This window comes from Arachis ipaensis, chromosome B5 (genome assembly GCF_059453495.1).
Source record: "Arachis ipaensis isolate K30076 ecotype BB chromosome B5, ASM5945349v1, whole genome shotgun sequence".
Taxonomy (NCBI): Eukaryota; Viridiplantae; Streptophyta; class Magnoliopsida; order Fabales; family Fabaceae; genus Arachis; species Arachis ipaensis.
Genome location: NC_142440.1, coordinates 146,164,954 through 146,183,417, shown reverse-complemented (window position 1 = coordinate 146,183,417; position 18,464 = coordinate 146,164,954). Strand labels below are relative to the sequence as shown.

At 36.9% G+C, this 18,464-nt stretch overlaps 1 protein-coding gene across 1 annotated transcript; it reads left to right on the top strand.

Moving 5' to 3' along the window:
* Nucleotides 1–4,180: 4,180 nt before the first annotated feature.
* LOC107644326 (putative coatomer subunit beta'-3) lies at nucleotides 4,181–4,968 on the top strand. Its single transcript, XM_088486177.1, has 4 exons — nucleotides 4,181–4,334; nucleotides 4,495–4,518; nucleotides 4,652–4,723; nucleotides 4,840–4,968. Exons 1-4 carry the CDS (start codon nucleotides 4,266–4,268, stop codon nucleotides 4,966–4,968), a joined length of 294 nt encoding a protein of 97 aa, XP_088342303.1. The 5' UTR covers nucleotides 4,181–4,265.
* Nucleotides 4,969–18,464: the final 13,496 nt, after the last annotated feature.

The following is an 18,464-nucleotide window of genomic DNA, read 5'->3' as shown; positions in this document are numbered from 1 at the left end:
CACATCGAGATGTAAGTAATTTGTTTTTGTTGTTCATTATTTTATTAGCTCTTCCCCTACTTATATGTATACATTGGTACAATGCTGACTTGCCTCCTGACTATCAGATTGTGTGGGAGCCTTATGGTTCTCTGGACGTATTGGCAGTCATCCATCTGGAGATACTGGCTGAGGAGCACAGCCGGTTATGGCGGACCGTCACCAGTCTAATATACTTTGCAGTGATTGAGTGGCATCAGGTAGATAGGGTCTTTCCACAACTAGGGGTGTACAGCATTTGCCTGAGACAGCGCTTAACATAGAGTATCTTCATAGTAAGGACGGCAGGGGTGGAGATAGATGGTTCCCCACATACTATAGGACATGGCATCACACTACAACAGATACGGAGGATGGCGGTAGAAAATTGGCGGCCATTTACAAATCCATCGCAGATTGGCAGGATAGTGCCAGTTGTCGTAGCAATTTGACAACTACACCAAAATTAAATAGCATAGCGGCGGTGACACGTCCCAACCGCTGAAAAACAACACAATGATATATATAACAAATTAACATAGCGCGTTCATAGAATCTTTTTCGCGTGAAGTCAATTGTGCAGGGGTGGGAACCATTTCTCTGAGAGTCCTTGCCGCCGTGGTGCTCCCCTCAGTCAATTCCAGTAGGCTTCTCCTGGCTCCTTGCCATTGCTGTGTCCATCATTGAGTCGCTTTCCCTCCCTCTAACATCGGTCCAAAACCTAGGTTTGCTAAGCCCTATTTCAATTTGGTTGACTTTTCTTTTTGGTTTCACTTTTCAATTTGTCTTAGATTGATCTTGTTCTTCTTGATTCGGGTATATATAGTAAAGAATTAGATTCGCACTTTTTATCTTCGTCGCACGAACACAAAAGGGGCAGAGGCATGAAACACACCTCCGCGCGCGAATCCTTGTCGCCGTTCCCCTCCGCTCGTCAATACCAGCTGCAACACGCTTCCCGTTGCCAATGGGTCCATTACCGATCAGCTTCTTTGTTTAGATTACTAGTATGTACAAAACCTCTCGTTCAAGTTTGTGCTATTTTCCTTTTGGTTTCAGAATTCAAATCTGTCCACATTAATCGTTATCTTCTTAATCGCATACCAATAGTTAGTTTTGGCCGCACTTGTTGTCTTCTAACCATCCTATCTCATTGTCCAGCAGGACTAGGTATATGGTTTTTAATATAGAATAATTTCTTAGATTAGATTAATCAGTGCCATAACCACCAATTTTCTAGTTAATCAGTTATTACTATCTACTATCTTAGTCGGTATTTGTTCAAAATGATGAATATTATCATACTAATGTTTAAATTATAGAGAAATAAAGATCAAGCGCATCAAAATGGAGTGGTATAACAAATTAATTAGTAGAAATAAGTAAGCTTTATATAACAAATATTTTTATACTCTTACATGCTTTGCAATTCTTTGTAAGCATCCATCCCCGAAACATGCTTTGCAATGTCTAAGCCAATTATATCCCCAAAGGCTCTGTTTTGTTTTCTCAGTGAGGAAAAAAACTTATTTTATTACGATAAGACCTTATTTTGTTAATAACAGGCAAAGCATAGTGTGATAAGACATTTTATTCATTTTATTTCATTTTAGTTACATTAGTGATTGTAATGGTTGAACAAATGAACTAGTAGACTCCATTTCTTATAGTGTGATAAGATCTGAAATGAGTTCGTTTCAAATTAAAATATGTTCCAATTCAATTTAAAAGACGATAAGATGAGATTAGAAAAATTAAGATTGAAACAATACATACATATACAAATAGTAATGGAAAAAGAAAAGAAGATTTTCAGAGTAAAAACTTCTTGATCATGAAGCATAATCTGCAGAATTTGTAGAATCAAAAAAGAAAGAACAGAAAAAAAAGAGATCATTTAGCCAAGATGTAAACTGAATGAAGTGTGTTTTATTGATTGAATCAAAAATAACTATTCTATCTAGTTATTAATAAAAATATCTTTTATTAATAACTAGAATGTTTATATCTTATTTATGTTATATGAATAAAATTTATAACAAAATAACTTATTACTAATTACTTTATTACCTCTATGGTATATTATAAATACTTAATAATTCTACACTTAAACTAGCTTTATTTTATAGGAGACTCATAATTAATGCCATCTTATCTCTACTATCTGTACCAAACTTATTACTTCAGGCAAGGGATCTTATTTCGAAGATCACCGAGGAGAGGAATTCTATTATTGATAAAAATAAAAAACCTCAGCAAGAAATTTTATTTAGAAGATAAATAATTCTTTTATGCATGTACTTACACTAGTTATGTTGAAATTTTTTGTAAAATCTCTTTTATACTCTGAACACAAAAGGAAACCTGATGAGTTTTCATGTTCTAAAATGATATTCTTACTTTTCAGATTACAAGAAATAGTATGCTATTCAATTTATGGTGTTTATAGGTGTTGTTACTGTTTGTTTTCTTTTCCCTAAACTTATTAGTTTGGTCGTTAAACACTCATAACTCAACTGATGCACCTAGTTCTAGAGCTACTTCTTATATTCTGATAATTGGCCCCTGTATTATATCTAGCATACAGAACAACTTCCTTACAATGTGGTAAAAACAAAAAATAAAAGTACATTAACAAATAATCAGAAACCATAATGCAATGCATAGCATTAGAGTTACTCAGCTACTTCTACATTTTTATAAAGCCAGGAACAAAAAAGAACCAGCATAATCAAACCAAACCATAACAAAACTAAAAACCTTTAAAAATGTAAACAAGGTACCATGAATTCTAAATGTGCCACATATAACACTAAGGACATGGACAATGTATGTATGAATACCTGAATTATTGTGCATCGTGAAAAAGGATGAAGGGCAAACTTGGTAGCTTAATTGAGTACTATTTTTGAGTTTTATTTTGCTTTTGACTATGCCCAAATTCTAATGAAATAATGATCAATTTTATAATATTATTCTCTGCTAATTTATTATGCAGTAATTTATGGGACTGGAATAATTTGGTAATAGTTGAATATTGGTATTGCATAATGATGAGGCCTTATAAACTATGCAATTATGGTTGACTTGTTACTTACATTTTTTTCCACTTTGCATGACGTGATTTAAGTTGTAGATAATGATTGAGCCTGAAAGATTGTACATCGTTATTTCTGCTTTACATCTCTTTCTATAATTTATTGTATGTTTCACATTTTATGATTTTAATGAAGTTAATTAGAAGTATATTTTTGGTAGCGTGGCTCGATCCTTGGAATCACGGGGGATGATAGAGGATGCTCTTAAAGTAGCTACTAACCTTGATTACAGATTTGAACTAGCAATATAGCTTGGAAGATTAGAAGTTGCAAAGGTTTGTTCTTGTAATGCCTGCAAGAGCTGGTTGATATTGCTGTTAAAAGTAAATCACCAAGAAATGTTGTCACTAGGGAAGAATCTGCTGAAATTGTGAAAGAAAAGGTATTTCTGCAACTGTGTTAGATTAGTTCAGCACTTTATGAGTTCTGATATAATTATGCAACATGGTTGGCACATTTTACGACATCATATTTGGCTAAAACTCAGCTGTTATAAACCATGCTTATCTTTCATTTGAATCCATGTACATTATACGCTGAATTTTCTTTCTTCCTTCTTGTATTATTATTACTATTTTGTTAATTTATTTTTTAACTTTTTCAGTTTGTTACTTAATCAGGGAAATCAAGGTTACAAAGACAAGTAGTGGCAGAAAGCCATTGGATTTTATTCGAAAGCCATAAAACTAAACAGCAACAATGCAACATACGACAGTGATAGGTCCCAAACTTATCTAGAACTTGGAAGGTAGCATATCATTCTTGCCTTTCACTTCTCAAAAGTTATTTAGCAAGCATTATGATTTTTTATTTTATTTTATTATTATCCTTTAACTTTTTATGCAATGACCTCCAAGCTGAGGCGGATTGTACAAAAGCAATTAACCTTGACAAAAAGGTGATTTACCTCTATAAATAATCCTGAACTTGGATAATTATGAAAGTTCTGTGATGATTGATTTTCTTGTCATGAAGACAAACAACTTTTGCTTATAATCCAAAGTCCAAATATCATGAGTCTGCTTCATATGAAGCTCCTTCTAACTTAGGTTCAAATTCTTGCATATTCTATAATTCCTTAGATCTAGTAGCTGTGCAGAATTTTATTATTTATTGATATTAATTACCTGTATTTTCTTTTCTCGCAAAATGTCAAAGTGTATTTTAGAAGAGGTAGAGCTAGAGAGATGCTTCGCTACTATACCGATGCAATTGATGGTAAGATTTTTCATTCAGTTCAGACTTGTGTGCGACAAGTATCTGCACAAGCTACTATATTTCTTTTTTTACTTCTTTGTTCGATTGTTGCTCTTATTTTCATATGAAAGTTTCAGAATTTCCAAATCATAGGTGAACTATTTTTCTTTGCACAATACAGCTTGGAAGATTAGAAGTTGTAAAGGTTTGTTCTTGTAATGCTTACAAATAGATATTAGTTGGCTTGTAAAAGTTGTTAACTTGGTTATCAAATTTCTATATTTGTGTTTCACTTGTTATTTCATGCCATGAATAATTTTTGCCCTCTTTCACTGCAGAGTATTGCAATAGAAATGCAGAGTGAGTCTAAATGGAAGCAAATGAGAGAATTAGCTATGTCTAATGGAAGGGTACTTTTCTATGTTATTTGAAACTTAAATTGTATTTCTCCAACACCTAAGTTGAATTTCATTTCTAATCTATCCATGTCAAAATATTCTGAAGTGAGTGCCTTGTTGTCTTGCAGTTAGATATGGCTGAGGATTGTTTGAATCATGTGATGGATTTGAGTGAGTTATTACCGTTGTATTCTTCTTTAGAAGAAGCTGAAGGAATATCAAAATTTGTTTTTTTGGCTAGTTGTAGAAAAAATTAGGTAACTTTGTGGAGAAATTATTTTTTTAATATAATAGTGAAGATTGTGGGGGTTATAAACATTTGCTATTTTTTTTTTAAAAAAATGCATGCTGAATTGCGGCGGTTCCTGACCGCCACAACTTTTTTTTTTAAAACCTGTTTTTCAAATAACGGCAGTTTAAAACCACCACAAATAACTCATTCCATTTAGCGGTGGTTATACCAGCGATCGCTGGAAACCGCCGCTAAAACAATTGCCCGCGCCACTATCCAGGGCGGTTTACTTAACCGCCTGTATTTGATTTTGTGGCGGTTTAAAAACCACCGCTAATAATAATAAAAAAAACCGCCGCAATGTCCGTACTCTCTTGTAATGTCAGCATTTGGACGAGCGAGTTCTTGAGTGTCAAGAGAGTGGCTGATCCTGGTCCATCCGCTGAGTACCTGGACTGGTGGCACCGTGTTGCACATAGGATTCTGTCACCAGGAATTGCTTTCGCCGACCTCAGGCTGACTCAGGTTCCGGACGATGCTATACTCAGAGGGTCGTCGTAGGCGCCGACTAGAGTTCCAGCGTCGGATATGCCGGATAACAGACGTGTGGAGCAAAGACGACACATTGGGACATGTGCACTGATCGCGAGTGGCACTGGCTAGATGACACGATGCAGGAGGAGCAGGTTGGTGGTGATGACGGAGGCCAGGCAGATCATCGCCTTCGTCGATCTAGTGCTAGACGACGGGATGCTCGTGCTGGACAAGCACCTCCCGTCCACCATGATGACGAGGCTGGATCGTCCCGTGGTCACCATGGATTTGGACGATTAACTGGCTGGACCCCACTTCTATGCAGATTTTGCTGAGATCATACGGGGTGACGACGTTCATCAGTACCAGAGTATGATTCCACGCGGCTCGTCCGACCCTCCGGAGTATAGGCCACAGCCAGCGGATATGCTGTCCCAGGTTCCTAAGACCCAGCTCCCGGTCGACCTGAATGAGCCCGCAGGCAGCCCGTACGACACTTGGTTCGGCATGGGGGGGACGCCACCATCTACAGTTGGAGTTGGGCTACAGGAGGCTCCACCCGGAGATCGGCGAGAGGCCAGGGTTAGGCGTCCGACTCGATGTGGCACAGGCTCGCACCTACTTGGTCCATTCGTGGGCGACCATGATGTTGATGGTGACCAGCAGTAGCTCCCATTGTCTTATTTCCGACCGTTATCCTTGTATGAATTATGACTTATTTATTTTCTGATAGGGTTAACGACTTGTGATAGTTATATTTGTATGAGTTATGTAGTTAACTTATTTTGTGTTATTGTTAATGCCTGGTGGCTATTATTTTCGTACGACTTATTGCAAATGACGATTACATTTTGTATCAATTCTTGCATTTTGCATCATCAGTTGTTACTATTACACAGGTGTATATATATATATATATATATATATATATATATATATATATATATATAATCAACCACTCTACTCATAATCCGCTACAGGGTGTAGCGGAATATGCACACACACAATTTGGTCATAAACCGCTACAGGGTGTAGTGGTTTATGAGTATTGAAGTCATCAACGTAATTCGTGATAGCCTGTAGCGGATTACGTGGAATTGGGTTCCACTACAGGGTGTAATGGATTACATACAATTGCGTTTGTTGTATTTGCGTCTGGAGTTTGCCAATGTTGTATTTGCGTAAAGATTTCCTTCAATCATTTTATTTCTGTAAATTGCCCTTTAATAATCATTATAATTATATACATAAATTAATGATAATTATTTGATTGATTAAAATAATCATAATATAAAATAATTTAATTTGTAAAAAATATTTAATTTAAATTTTTTAGGTATTACATGATTGATAATAAAATATTTAAAATAAATAAATTTATTATTATAATAATAAATATATTTTACGTTGTTACTGTTTAATTTAAATATTTTATCATTAATTTATAATATATAAAAATTTAAATTAAACGTTTTTTAACAACTTAAAATATTTTATATTACTATTATTATTATTATTTTAATCAATCAAACAATCATCACTAATTTATATCCAATCCTAATTCGTTTACACGAAGGATAGCACGGTTCTTAAAAAAAAAAAGAAGATAATATATATGGTCTCTCTGATAATATTATTTTGAAATAACAAGATCCAGCTATTAAAAGAGCTTACACATAATACTATCAAAAATTAATTCTGTGGCAGTTTTAAATATTATATGTAATATGTGTGGGTTTTAAACTGCCATAAAATTCTATGTAGCAACAAGATCGACCAATCACTACCACCACCTCTCTCATCTTTATTATTAAAACTTCTACCTGTACAGACTATTTTTATTGTGTTACCATATCTCATCATATTATCTTCTCTGTTACCAAAGCCAACACCATGAATATCACTATTCTCTTGTCTCATCTCTTGCTTTCAATGCTTTTTTTTTTTAAAAGGTTTTTGTACTTTAATTTTTTTATGACATCATTTTAAAGATAATTTTTTTCAAAATAATATGGTTAGGGATTATGTTGTTCATTTCTTTTTTTTTTTTTAAGATTATATTGTGTCAGTTGTGTAAATAAATATGGACCAAATTAAGTATCGATTTTATTTTGTAAATAAAGAAGAGAAGAGTATTCTTTTATGGTTTATGGAAAAGTTTAGGGCCAGCAACTTTGTTAAATTCTAGCCAGCATGTAACCAGCAAAGAAAAGTGAGTCTTTAGATGAAATCTTATACCAATCTCACACCATTAAAATTATCATTGATGACTATTTGATATCTACAAATCACAAAAATTACTGTCCCTAATATTCCTCTTATCTTATTGTGTCTGTTAATCAAAGAGTGTGCCCTTCTCTTTGATTAAGAAATCAACGTAAAACAGATTCCATTAAGAATATTAACTTATATATTTTTAATATATTTTCAAAGAATTATATATATATATATATATATATATATATATATATATATATATATTCCTTTTTTAGGGGAAAAAAAAGGGGGGGGGGGGACAATGCAACTTTCACATTAAAGAAAGGAGTGTTTGCATAACATGAGTAGGACACATCTTATTTAAGAAAGTAAAATGGCTCATTAAGAATTTTAATTTGAGAAAATGATTAATTTATTTTTATGTGTTAAATGACAATTTTTTATTTATAATATATATATATATATATATATATATATATATATATATATAGTGATAATTATTTGGTTGATTTAAATAATAATTAAAATAATATAAAAATTATTACGATATTATAACTTGTCTTATTTAAAATTTATTAATTGTTACGATAATTAATTAATATTAAATAAGATAAGTTCTGACTATTTTTTTTGTCTACCTAACATCATCCTAACGATAATTGAGTGTAAGGAGCTGAGCTTGCTTGCGTAGCGTTTATCATTATCATGAACTTTTTGCATACGTGGATATTATCATCACTACCCAATTCAATTGCTTGTATATTCCTTTTTTGGATGTCGATTATACTTATGAAAAATTATAGAGGGGCGAACTCTTAAACTAGCAAATTTAAACAACTCGATTTAATAATTAATTTTAAATTTTTTTTAAAAAAAAATCAGAATTTGAATAATCAAAATTAATTAAGTTTTGAATAATTAGGATTAGGTAAATTAACCACCCTAAACATATTCTCTCATAATAATCATTTTTCTCCTCGTGTTGACCTTCTGTCGCTCAGATCGAGCCATCACCTTTGCAATGCGCGCACCGTTTTCAGACATGCAGAATGCTGTTTCGCCTCATAATGCATAACGCTGTTCACGTTGCTACTTCAAGGACAAATTACGTCGGTTATGTGATCACACCCCTCCGGTCGAGCTGTTGTTTACTGCGTCGATATGCCTCACCGGTCGTTGTGTCTATTTGCATTAATTCTGATGCATAAAATACTGTCTCGCTGCCACTGCATTGCACCGCGTAAAACGCCGTTCACGTCGCCGATGCAGAGATAATAAACATTCAATCTTAATAAAAGAAACATCCAATCTCATATGAAACCTTCTACTTAGTTTCAGAACTGCGGAATAGGGAAGAAACATTCGCTGAACTGAAAAAAAAACATCTACTAACTTTTGGAGTGGTGCGGCTTGACAACACGGCGGCGGCGGCGGCGGTGGAGGAGGAGGAGGAGGCGTGATGGCACACGTGGCAGAAGTGAAGGGAACGACCCTGACGCGACGACGCAGCATGGAGGCAGAGACGGGCGAATCTAGGCGTGACGTAGGGATGGACAACGAACGGCACAACGCAGCAGCATCGCTCCACGGGGAGGGTGCGGCATAGCATCTACAGGGGAGGAAAGGTGGCCACGCTGAGGTGCGTTGGTGACAGCAAGAATGACGGCGCGATAGGAATGGGAAATGAAGCGGATGTGGCAAAAAGAGGGAAATGTAAAAGAAAAAACTAGAATTGTGGTAGGTAAAACTTTGTGAAGTAGTCTACCCCCACTATAAGGTATTTTACTTATCCAGGTGCTTGAGGAAAAGGTCCCAATAGGTCCAATCTCCATTTTACAAAAGGCCAGGGAGAATTTACGCTGACATTTCTTGACGAAGTCGGTAGCGTCCTTTTGCAAGGTCGGTTAAAAGAACCTGGCTCGTATCACCTTTCTGGCTAAAGACCTTACTCCGAGGTGATTTCCACAAATCCCGTTATGTACCTCTTCTAATACTTCTCCTGTACTAAAGATCGGGACACATTTTAGCAATGGTGTAGATAACCCTCTTCGATAAAGGACGTTTCGCACCAAGGTATAGTTCTGTGCTTCCCTTCTAAGTCTTTGAGCCTCCTTTTGTTCCTCGGAAAGGATGTCGAATTTTAGGTATTCGATTAGTGGTGTCATCCATATGAGATCTAGGCCGAAGACTGGCAAAACATCCTGCCTGTTATCCGTCTTTGCGACCAAGGACTCTTGGAGAGTTTCTTGTATCAGGCTTGTATTATTTTCCCCTGGTTTGGTGCTTGCCAACTTGGAGAGGGCATCAGCTCTACTGTTGAGCTCCCAAGTTATGTACTTGACCTCGGTTTCTGAAAATTGCCTGAGGTACTCCATGGTTTTTTCCAAGTACCTTTTCATATTTGGGTCTTTGGCCTGATATTCTCCATTGATTTGAGAAGTCACAACTTGAGAGTCACTGAAGGCTACTACTTTGGCTGCTCCGACTTCTTTGGCTAACTTTAGCCCAGCAATCAGGGCTTCATATTTTGCCTGATTATTGGAGGCCGGAAATTCAAATTTCAAGGAGATATCTATTTGAGTTCCTTCTTAATTAACCAGTATTATGTCTGTGCCACTTCTGACTTAGTTAGAGGAGCCATCCACGTACAATTCTCAGGTTGTGGAGGCCTCCTCTCGATCTCCTGCGTATTCGGCCACGAAGTCGGTGAGGCATTGGGCTTTGATAGCTGTCCAAGTTTCGTATTTCAAGTCAAACTCGGATAACTCTATAGCCCATTGAACCATTTTGCTCGCAACATCTGTTTTCTGAAGGATTCGCTTCATGGGCTGGTTCGTCCGAACTCTTATAGTATGAGTTTGAAAATAAGGCCGAAGCCTTCTAGATGCTACAACTAAGGCGTATGCGAACTTCTCAAATTTTTGATACCTTAGTTCAGGGCCTTGTAGTACCTTACTTGTGAAGTAGACAGGATGTTGTCCGACCTCATCTTCCTGTATTAATGCTGACGTCACGGCCTTCTCAGCGACTGCTACATATAACACGAGTTCTTCCCCTGCTTTTGGCCGGGTAAGAATGGGAGGATGGCTCAGAAACCTTTTGAACTCCTGAAAGGCTTCTTCACATTCAGAAGTCCATTCGAATTGGCATCCTTTTTTCAGTAGGGTAAAAAGTGGTAAGGATCTTAATGCTGATCCTGCCAAAAACCTGGATAGAGCTGCAAGTCGACCGTTCAGCTGCTGAACTTCCTTTAAACAGGTCGGGCTCTTCATTTTCAGGACCGCTCTATACTTATCGGGGTTAGCTTCAATCCCTCTTTGTGTTAGCATGAATCCTAGAAATTTTTCAGCCTCCACTGCAAAGGTGTACTTATCGGGATTTAATCTCATCCTATGCAATCTTATGGTGTTGAAGACTTGCAAGAGATCGTACAGGAGGCCGGCATCATCCTTGGTTTTCACCAGCATGTCATCTACATATACCTCCATTAATTCTCCCAGATGAGGTGCAAACACCTTATTCATCAACCTTTGATATGTGGTCTTTGTATTTTTTAATCCAAATGGTATGACCACGTAGCAATAATTTGCTCTGGGCATGATGAACGATGTTTTCTCTTGGTCTGGCCTATAAATAGGGATTTGGTTATATCCCGAGTATGCATCCATGAACGACAAGTATTGATACCCCAGACTGGAATCCACTAGGGTATCAATATTTGGTAGAGGATATGGGTCTTTAGGACACGCCTTGTTAAGGTCAATGTAGTCGACACACATCCTCCATTTGCCGTTCTGTTTCTTGACTAACACCACGTTTGCCAGCCAGGCCGGATACTTGACTTCTTTAATAGAGCCTGCCTCAAGCAGGGCTTGCACTTGCTCTTCGACCACTTGAGCCCATTCAGGTCCTAGCTTCCGTCTTCTTTGCTGAACAGGTCGGGATCCCGGATGAACAGCCAATCTTTTGACATGAGTTTGGGATCTATCTCAGGCATGTCAGAAGCTTTCCAAGCGAAGAGATCGGAATTTTTTTGTAGGAGTTGTACCAGTTTCTGCTTCAGGTCTTCTGTTAAATTGGCTCTTATGTTCGTGTTCTTCCCGATTTCTTGCCCGATCTGTATCTCTTTGTTCTTTCCTCCGGGTTGTGGTCGTAGTTCTTCCTTAACTCGGATTCCTCCGAACTCAATGGTATTGACTTCTTTGCCTTTACCTCTTAGGTTTAGGCTTTCATTATAACACTTTCTCGCCAGCTTCTGGTCTCCTCTGATGGTAGCAATCCCTTCCGGTGTTGGAAACTTCATGCAAAGATGGGGGGTAGAAACCACTGCTCCAAGCCGATTTAGGGTTGTTCTGCCTATCAAGGCATTGTAGGCAGAGGCTACATCGATGACAATGAAGTCGATGTTTAGAGTCTTGGATTTCATCCCTTTTTCAAAAGTTGTATGCAGGGACATGAAGCCCAGTGGCTTAATGGGAGTGTCCCCTAATCCGAAGAGAGTGTCAGGGTAGGCCCTTAGCTCCTTCTCGTCCAGTCCCAACTTATCAAATGCTTGTTTGAACAAGATGTCAGATGAGCTCCCTTGATCCACCAAAGTTTTATGCAGATGAGCGTTGACGAGAATCATAGTGATTACTACCGAGTCGTCGTGCCTGGGCACAATACCTTGCCCATCCTCCTTGGTAAAAGAAATAGTCGGGAGGTCGGGCCCTTCATTCCCGAGTTGGTAGACTTTCTTAAAATGCCTTTTTCAAGATGATTTGGTCAATCCACCTCCTGCGAACCCTCCCGATATCATATGGATATGTCGTTCTAGATTCTGCGGGGGCGGACATCTTCGTCCGTGACCTTTATCATCTCTTTTTCTTTTTCCACGATTGCCTAAACTTTCCATGAGATATCTATCTAGCCAACCTTCCCTGACCAGCTTTTCTATCACATTTTTTTATGTCGTAGCAATCATTAGTAGAGTGTCCGTACAGTTTGTTATATTCACAGTATTCATTACCGTTCCCCCCCCTTTGTTCTTAATAGGTTGTGGGGCAGGAAGCTTTTCAGTATGACAAATTTTCCTGTAGACGTCGACTAGGGAAACTCGTAAAGGAGTGTAGGAGTGGTATCTTCTGGGCCTCTCGGACCCGACTTCTTCCTTTTTCTTGGGCTCCTTCTCCTTTTCTTTTGATTGGTGGGGGTGCCCTAGCCACCAACTAGGTTCCCGAAACCTGTCATTTTCTTCCATATCGATGTACTTCTCAGCTCGTTCTTGTACATTACTCAAGGAAGTCGGGTGTCTCTTTGAGATGGACTGGGAGAAGGGATATTCTTGGAGTCTATTAACGAGACCCATTATCACTGCTTCAGTAGGTAAATCTTGAATTTCCAAACACGCCTTGTTGAATCTTTCCATGTAGTCTCTCAGGAATTCTCCTACTTCCTGTTTTACTCCGAGTAGACTAGGTGTATGCTTGACTTTGTCCTTCTGAATTGAAAATCGCGTGAGGAACTTACGCGAGAGGTCGTCAAAGCTGGTGACTGACCTAGCGGGTAGGCTATCAAACCACTTGATGGCTGCCTTTGTCAAAAACGTCGGAAAGGCCTTACAGTGGGTAGCATCTGATGCATCGGCCAAGTATATATGACTTTTGAAGTTGCTAAAGTGATGCTTTGGGTCGGTCGTCCCATCATACAGGTCCATGTCAGAGCTTTTGAAGATTCTAGGAACTTTGACCCTCATGATCTCCTCAACGAACGGGTCTTCTTCCCCCAATGTGGTGTCCTCCCGATCTCTACGAAAATCCCTATTTCGGAGATTGGATTCCAGCCTTGAGAGCTTTTCTTCAAGCTCTTTTCGTTGCTCGACTTCCCTCCTTAGGTTGCTCTCTGCTTCACGCTGTCGCTCCATCTCTTGTTCTAACTGTTCGAGCCGACCTTGATGGCCATGTAGCAGCCCCATGAGGTCGGTAGAATGAGGTTGCCCCTCTTTCCTGGGACGAAAAACCCCAGAGGAGATTTTCTTTGGTCCCTGGGTATTCGAGGGTCCTTCACCATGCTGTCCTTCCGTTCCTTGTAGAGATATCATCGCTTGGTCGTTGTTGACCGCGTCCTGATGTTCTTGATCGGACTCAGATGCAGTGTGTCCGTCTTCATGCTGGTCGTCCGCCATTATGCGTTGATCCTCGGGTCCCAGGCAACGGTGCCAATGTTCCGGGTTTTACCTAGAATCGGATGATTGGGCTTGAATGGAAGGCCCAAGCATTGGAGAAAGGGGGTCTCCGACTTGCCTTATGTCTGGGAGCCGCCGTCCGAGTTGCGTGTTTGAAAGAATGGGGGTGGTACCTGCAAAGATACTCCGATGCCTAAGTTAGTAAGGGGGTAAGCAGGTTTTAGAGTATTGGAACTTAGGTTTACCTGAATGTGTTAGTGTATTTATAGGGAAGGAACCAATATCCACCGCTGAAGTAGTTCCACTTCTGATGGTGGATAACCGTCCCTTTATCTTAGGGTTGTTTGGATCTCTCTTCTAGAAGTGGGTGAGAGATTCTAGGAGGCAGTTACTCACTTAGATGAGTGTTGACTGCATATTGGTGTTGATTCCGATCTCTTTATAGAGGTTGGATAAACGGCGAGCGTCAATCTCCTAGATTGGGCCTTTTAAGCTAACTGAATCTGACTTATGCCTTGGAACAAGGTATAAACAAAAGTTGTCGCTAATATTTCAAATATTCTATTTAAATACCTAATTTTATAAGACTATTGCAATATTATCATACCATATACGATATTTTTTTTAACCGAGCATAAAATAAAATACTTAATTATCATTTTGAAAAATACTACCAAAAACTTAGGAACTCGGCAAGAATTCTAGTGACAGACTATTTCTCATGTTATCGATGGTTTCAGATAGACTTCATAGTATGTTCTAACTTCTAAGGCATTTGCATTGAAGATTCGATTTACAATTTTTTTTTATAGATGCTATTGATTATCAACAAGTTTTTATCTTGATATTTATCTTCCCACTGAAATTTGCCTTTACACCGTTGTGTACACAGGTTGAAAGAGTTCACAAATAGTTCACGAGAGATTAAAAGAGACGTAGCAATAATATCTTAAACTTGAACAAATTTTCGCATTGTTGACAATAGAAATAAGCTCAAAACAGTGTAAGGTTATTTTATTTTTTATTTATTAATTACTGTTAAAATAATTAAGTAATATTATATGTAATATAAATGTGTAATTATAGTTATTATATATATAATTATAAATGTTAAATTAAATAAAATAATTTTAGATTATTATCTCTCTAACATTATTATTTATATTAAGTGTCTTTTCATTTTTTTTATTTTAGATTAAGTGTTGTTTTTTTTTTTGTTGTCTAAAATTAAGTGTTATTTTTTAATTTTAAAAATTTAATAATTAACTTTTACTTATTATGTCTTTTATTATTAAATAGAATGCATAATCTTAAAGTTAATATGTTTGTCTTTTTCTTTTGATTATTTATATTTTTAATAAAATTTAATTACTTTTTAAAATTTGTGCAAAACTAAAATAATTAATATAAAATGCAAAAAATATGAAAGAAGGATTTTTATTTAAAAAAAATTTATTATTTATTATTTTAATACCTACTCGGATAATTTGATGATTTTTTATTTAGGGTAAATGACCTTTATAAACCATTTGTAAATCAATTTTACGAGTATTTTTTAAAGTAAAAAAGGCTATGTGGATGTCTCAATTTACATATCTATGTAAATCGAATTCATGGAGTTCGAATTATGTGTTTTCGTAGTAAATCGAATTTATAAGATTCGAATTACTTGGTTGCTATCTCCACTACTAAATCGAATGAAGGAGATTTGATTTACAATGAATTGGATTGATTTAACACACCCGCAGTAAATCGAAGCCAATAGTTTCAATTTGATGGTATTGGTAAATTGATGCACATAGATTCGATTTACATACAAGAAGGTTCCATACTAAATCGAATCAAATGGGATCGATTTAGTGTGAATGTGCCTATATATAGAATTCAAAATCAGTTCATTCGAATTACAAAACAAACAACCCCTCCACGAGTCCCAACACATAGCTCCCAAATCTTGAAAAACAATCTCAGAAAAATTCGAATGTAAACACATAAAAGACGATCCGAATCGTCTCTATCGATTAGATGGAGTCGTGCATATTGCTGGTGCCGTCCATAAAGAGGTTAGTGAACAAAATTTTTTGTTTTCAACATAAATTAGTTATCCTAGTAATGTTAACATAGTTCGTGTAGTAGTTGTTTAGAGTTGTTAATTACGAATTAGAAATTTAATTTTTTTAATATAAGTGCTTGTTAGAAGTAGTAAACTATTAGCTGGTTAAATTTTGAGAACTTGAAATGGTACCTAAAAAGGTTAGTTAGGATTGTAGGCTATGTTAGAATTTTGAAGTTATTAGTTTTATATTTAGCGAGATTTAGTTTAGGGTTAGGGTTAAATATAAATTTTTTGATGTTTTTGATAAATAAAATATAATTTTTTTAATGTTGTGATCACTTAAGCCAGTTTAATTTTAGTATTTTCTATTTTGTGTGAACGTGTGAGACTATCTGCTTTGGTAAATTTGTTTTTTTTTTTTGGAATTGGATCATGAATTATTTAGTGTTTTGTATTGGATCTTATGAAGAATTTGTTGGGCATTATTGTAAACGATTTTTTAAAAATTAGAGCATGCAATGTTTAGCATTTTTAGAATTTTATGCATTGAACACTGTTTTGTTATGATTGTGATAAGGAATTTTCTATCATTGTCCAACCTCATCGATGTATCACCAGCATGAGAAGGCAACACGGTATGCCATTGGATCATAGGATCGTTTCGTACTTGCAGATGACCGGTTTATACCATCTTGCAAAACTGAACGAGACTTGGTTTCGATTTGACGAGCCATTGGTAAATGCATTCGTGGAAAGATGGCATTCGAAGAAGCATACTTTTTACATGCCGTTCGGAGATTGCATGATCATGCTACAGGATGTAGTGTACTACCTAGGGCTCCCGATTGACGATCAGTATGTCAGCGGATGCCTCAGGGACTTTGAGCGACATATTGAGGGTGGCCGCGCAGCATGGGTATGGTTTGAGGAGCTGTTGGGTGTTTTGCCTCCTGCGAACTATATCGACAAGTTCATAGTGAAGTGCACTTAGATGCAGGACACATTTAGTGAGCTTCCGCAGGGGACAAACAATGAGATGGTTAGGAGGTATGCCCGTGCGTATATCATGATGCTCTTATCGACACAACTATTCAGGGATAAGTCTAGTACACGTCTTCACATACATCCGTTGGCTACCCTACGTCGCCAGGCTAGAGGACATGGGTCATATAGTGGGGGATCTGCTGCACTGTCATGGTTATACATGTGCATGTGTCATGTGGCCAACAGGAATATCATCAAGTTGGCCGGTCCATTGCAACTCCTGCAATCGTGGATCTTCTGGAGATTTCCTAGTTTCTGGCTGGATGGATTTGATTTCTTTCATTGGCCATTGGCGTCGAGGTACTCTCTTTTGGGTTCAACGTCATCTTTTTAAGAATTCATCGATTTACTTTCTTGTTGATTAAAGGTTTTTGTTTTCAGATGGTTAGGTTACCAGCCAACGTTGAGCGACAAGGGGCCTCTGGTCGTGCATTATTGGAGGCTTAGGATAGATTTACTCCATCCTAGGGATGTGAGTATTTATGGTTTCAATTTGTTCATCTCGATTGTTGTTTTCGTACTTTTACTGTTTATGATGACTAACGATACGTACTTGTGTTCAAAGTTCGTGTGGATGCCATATACCTTGCCTGATGTCATTCAGGTGGTGCACTCTGCGATATTGGAGCCATGACATATGGCGTTGTAGAGGGCCGCGACAACACTGATCTATTTTGTTGTCATAGAGTGGCATCAGGTGGATCGGATGCTACCGCAGTTTAGTAAGGTTTAGCATTGACCCCGTACTGCACTGGACATAGATTTCTTGATGTCCAAGGATGGGAGAGGCAAAGATCAGTAGTTTCCTGATACGTTACAAGGTTGACACATTTATTAGGCCAACAGGGCTGAGCATGTGTTACAATTTGATGTGGTTCTAGACAAGGTTGTCAAACTCGCGAGTCTAGGTAAACTCGTGGAGCTGACCTAGACTCGACTCATAGACTCGTACGAGTTTACCTGTTATACATTTTTTATAAATATATATATATATATATATATATATATATATATATATATATATATATATCATGTATAATATATATATTTACTCAAATATAGACATTCAAACTTAACAATTTCAACATCAAAATACATAATAAATTAACATAATACATTAATACTACAATTACAAGTTACAACAACTCAACAAGTACTGTAGATCACACATTTAAATTCTTCACAAGTATGTATCTAGTTCAACATAAAACACACAATCAAAGCTTCATAAGACACAACCAAAACACAAAAGAAAACAACAAGGCAACAATTAAATGTTCTAATAAACTCTAAAACTCAAATCCTCCAATATCTTCATCTTCCATGGTATCAACATCATCATCTTCACCATCTTCATCAGAAACATCATTTCTTTCAGGCTCAGGTTCAACAAGGCCAACAAAATCATCATCATCATTCACATGTTCATCTTCTTCCTCTATTAACAAATAACAAATAAATTCAGATTCAGATTATCCACTAACTAAATTCAACAACCCAAATAACA

Coding starts and splice junctions, on each gene's coding strand:
- LOC107644326 (XM_088486177.1), top strand. CDS start 4,266: ATGTCAAAGTGTATTTTAGAAGAGGTAGAGCTAGAGAGATGCTTCGCT. Junction 4,335..4,494: donor CTATACCGATGCAATTGATG/GTAAGATTTTTC, acceptor TGCACAATACAG/CTTGGAAGATTAGAAGTTGT. Junction 4,519..4,651: donor GAAGATTAGAAGTTGTAAAG/GTTTGTTCTTGT, acceptor CTTTCACTGCAG/AGTATTGCAATAGAAATGCA.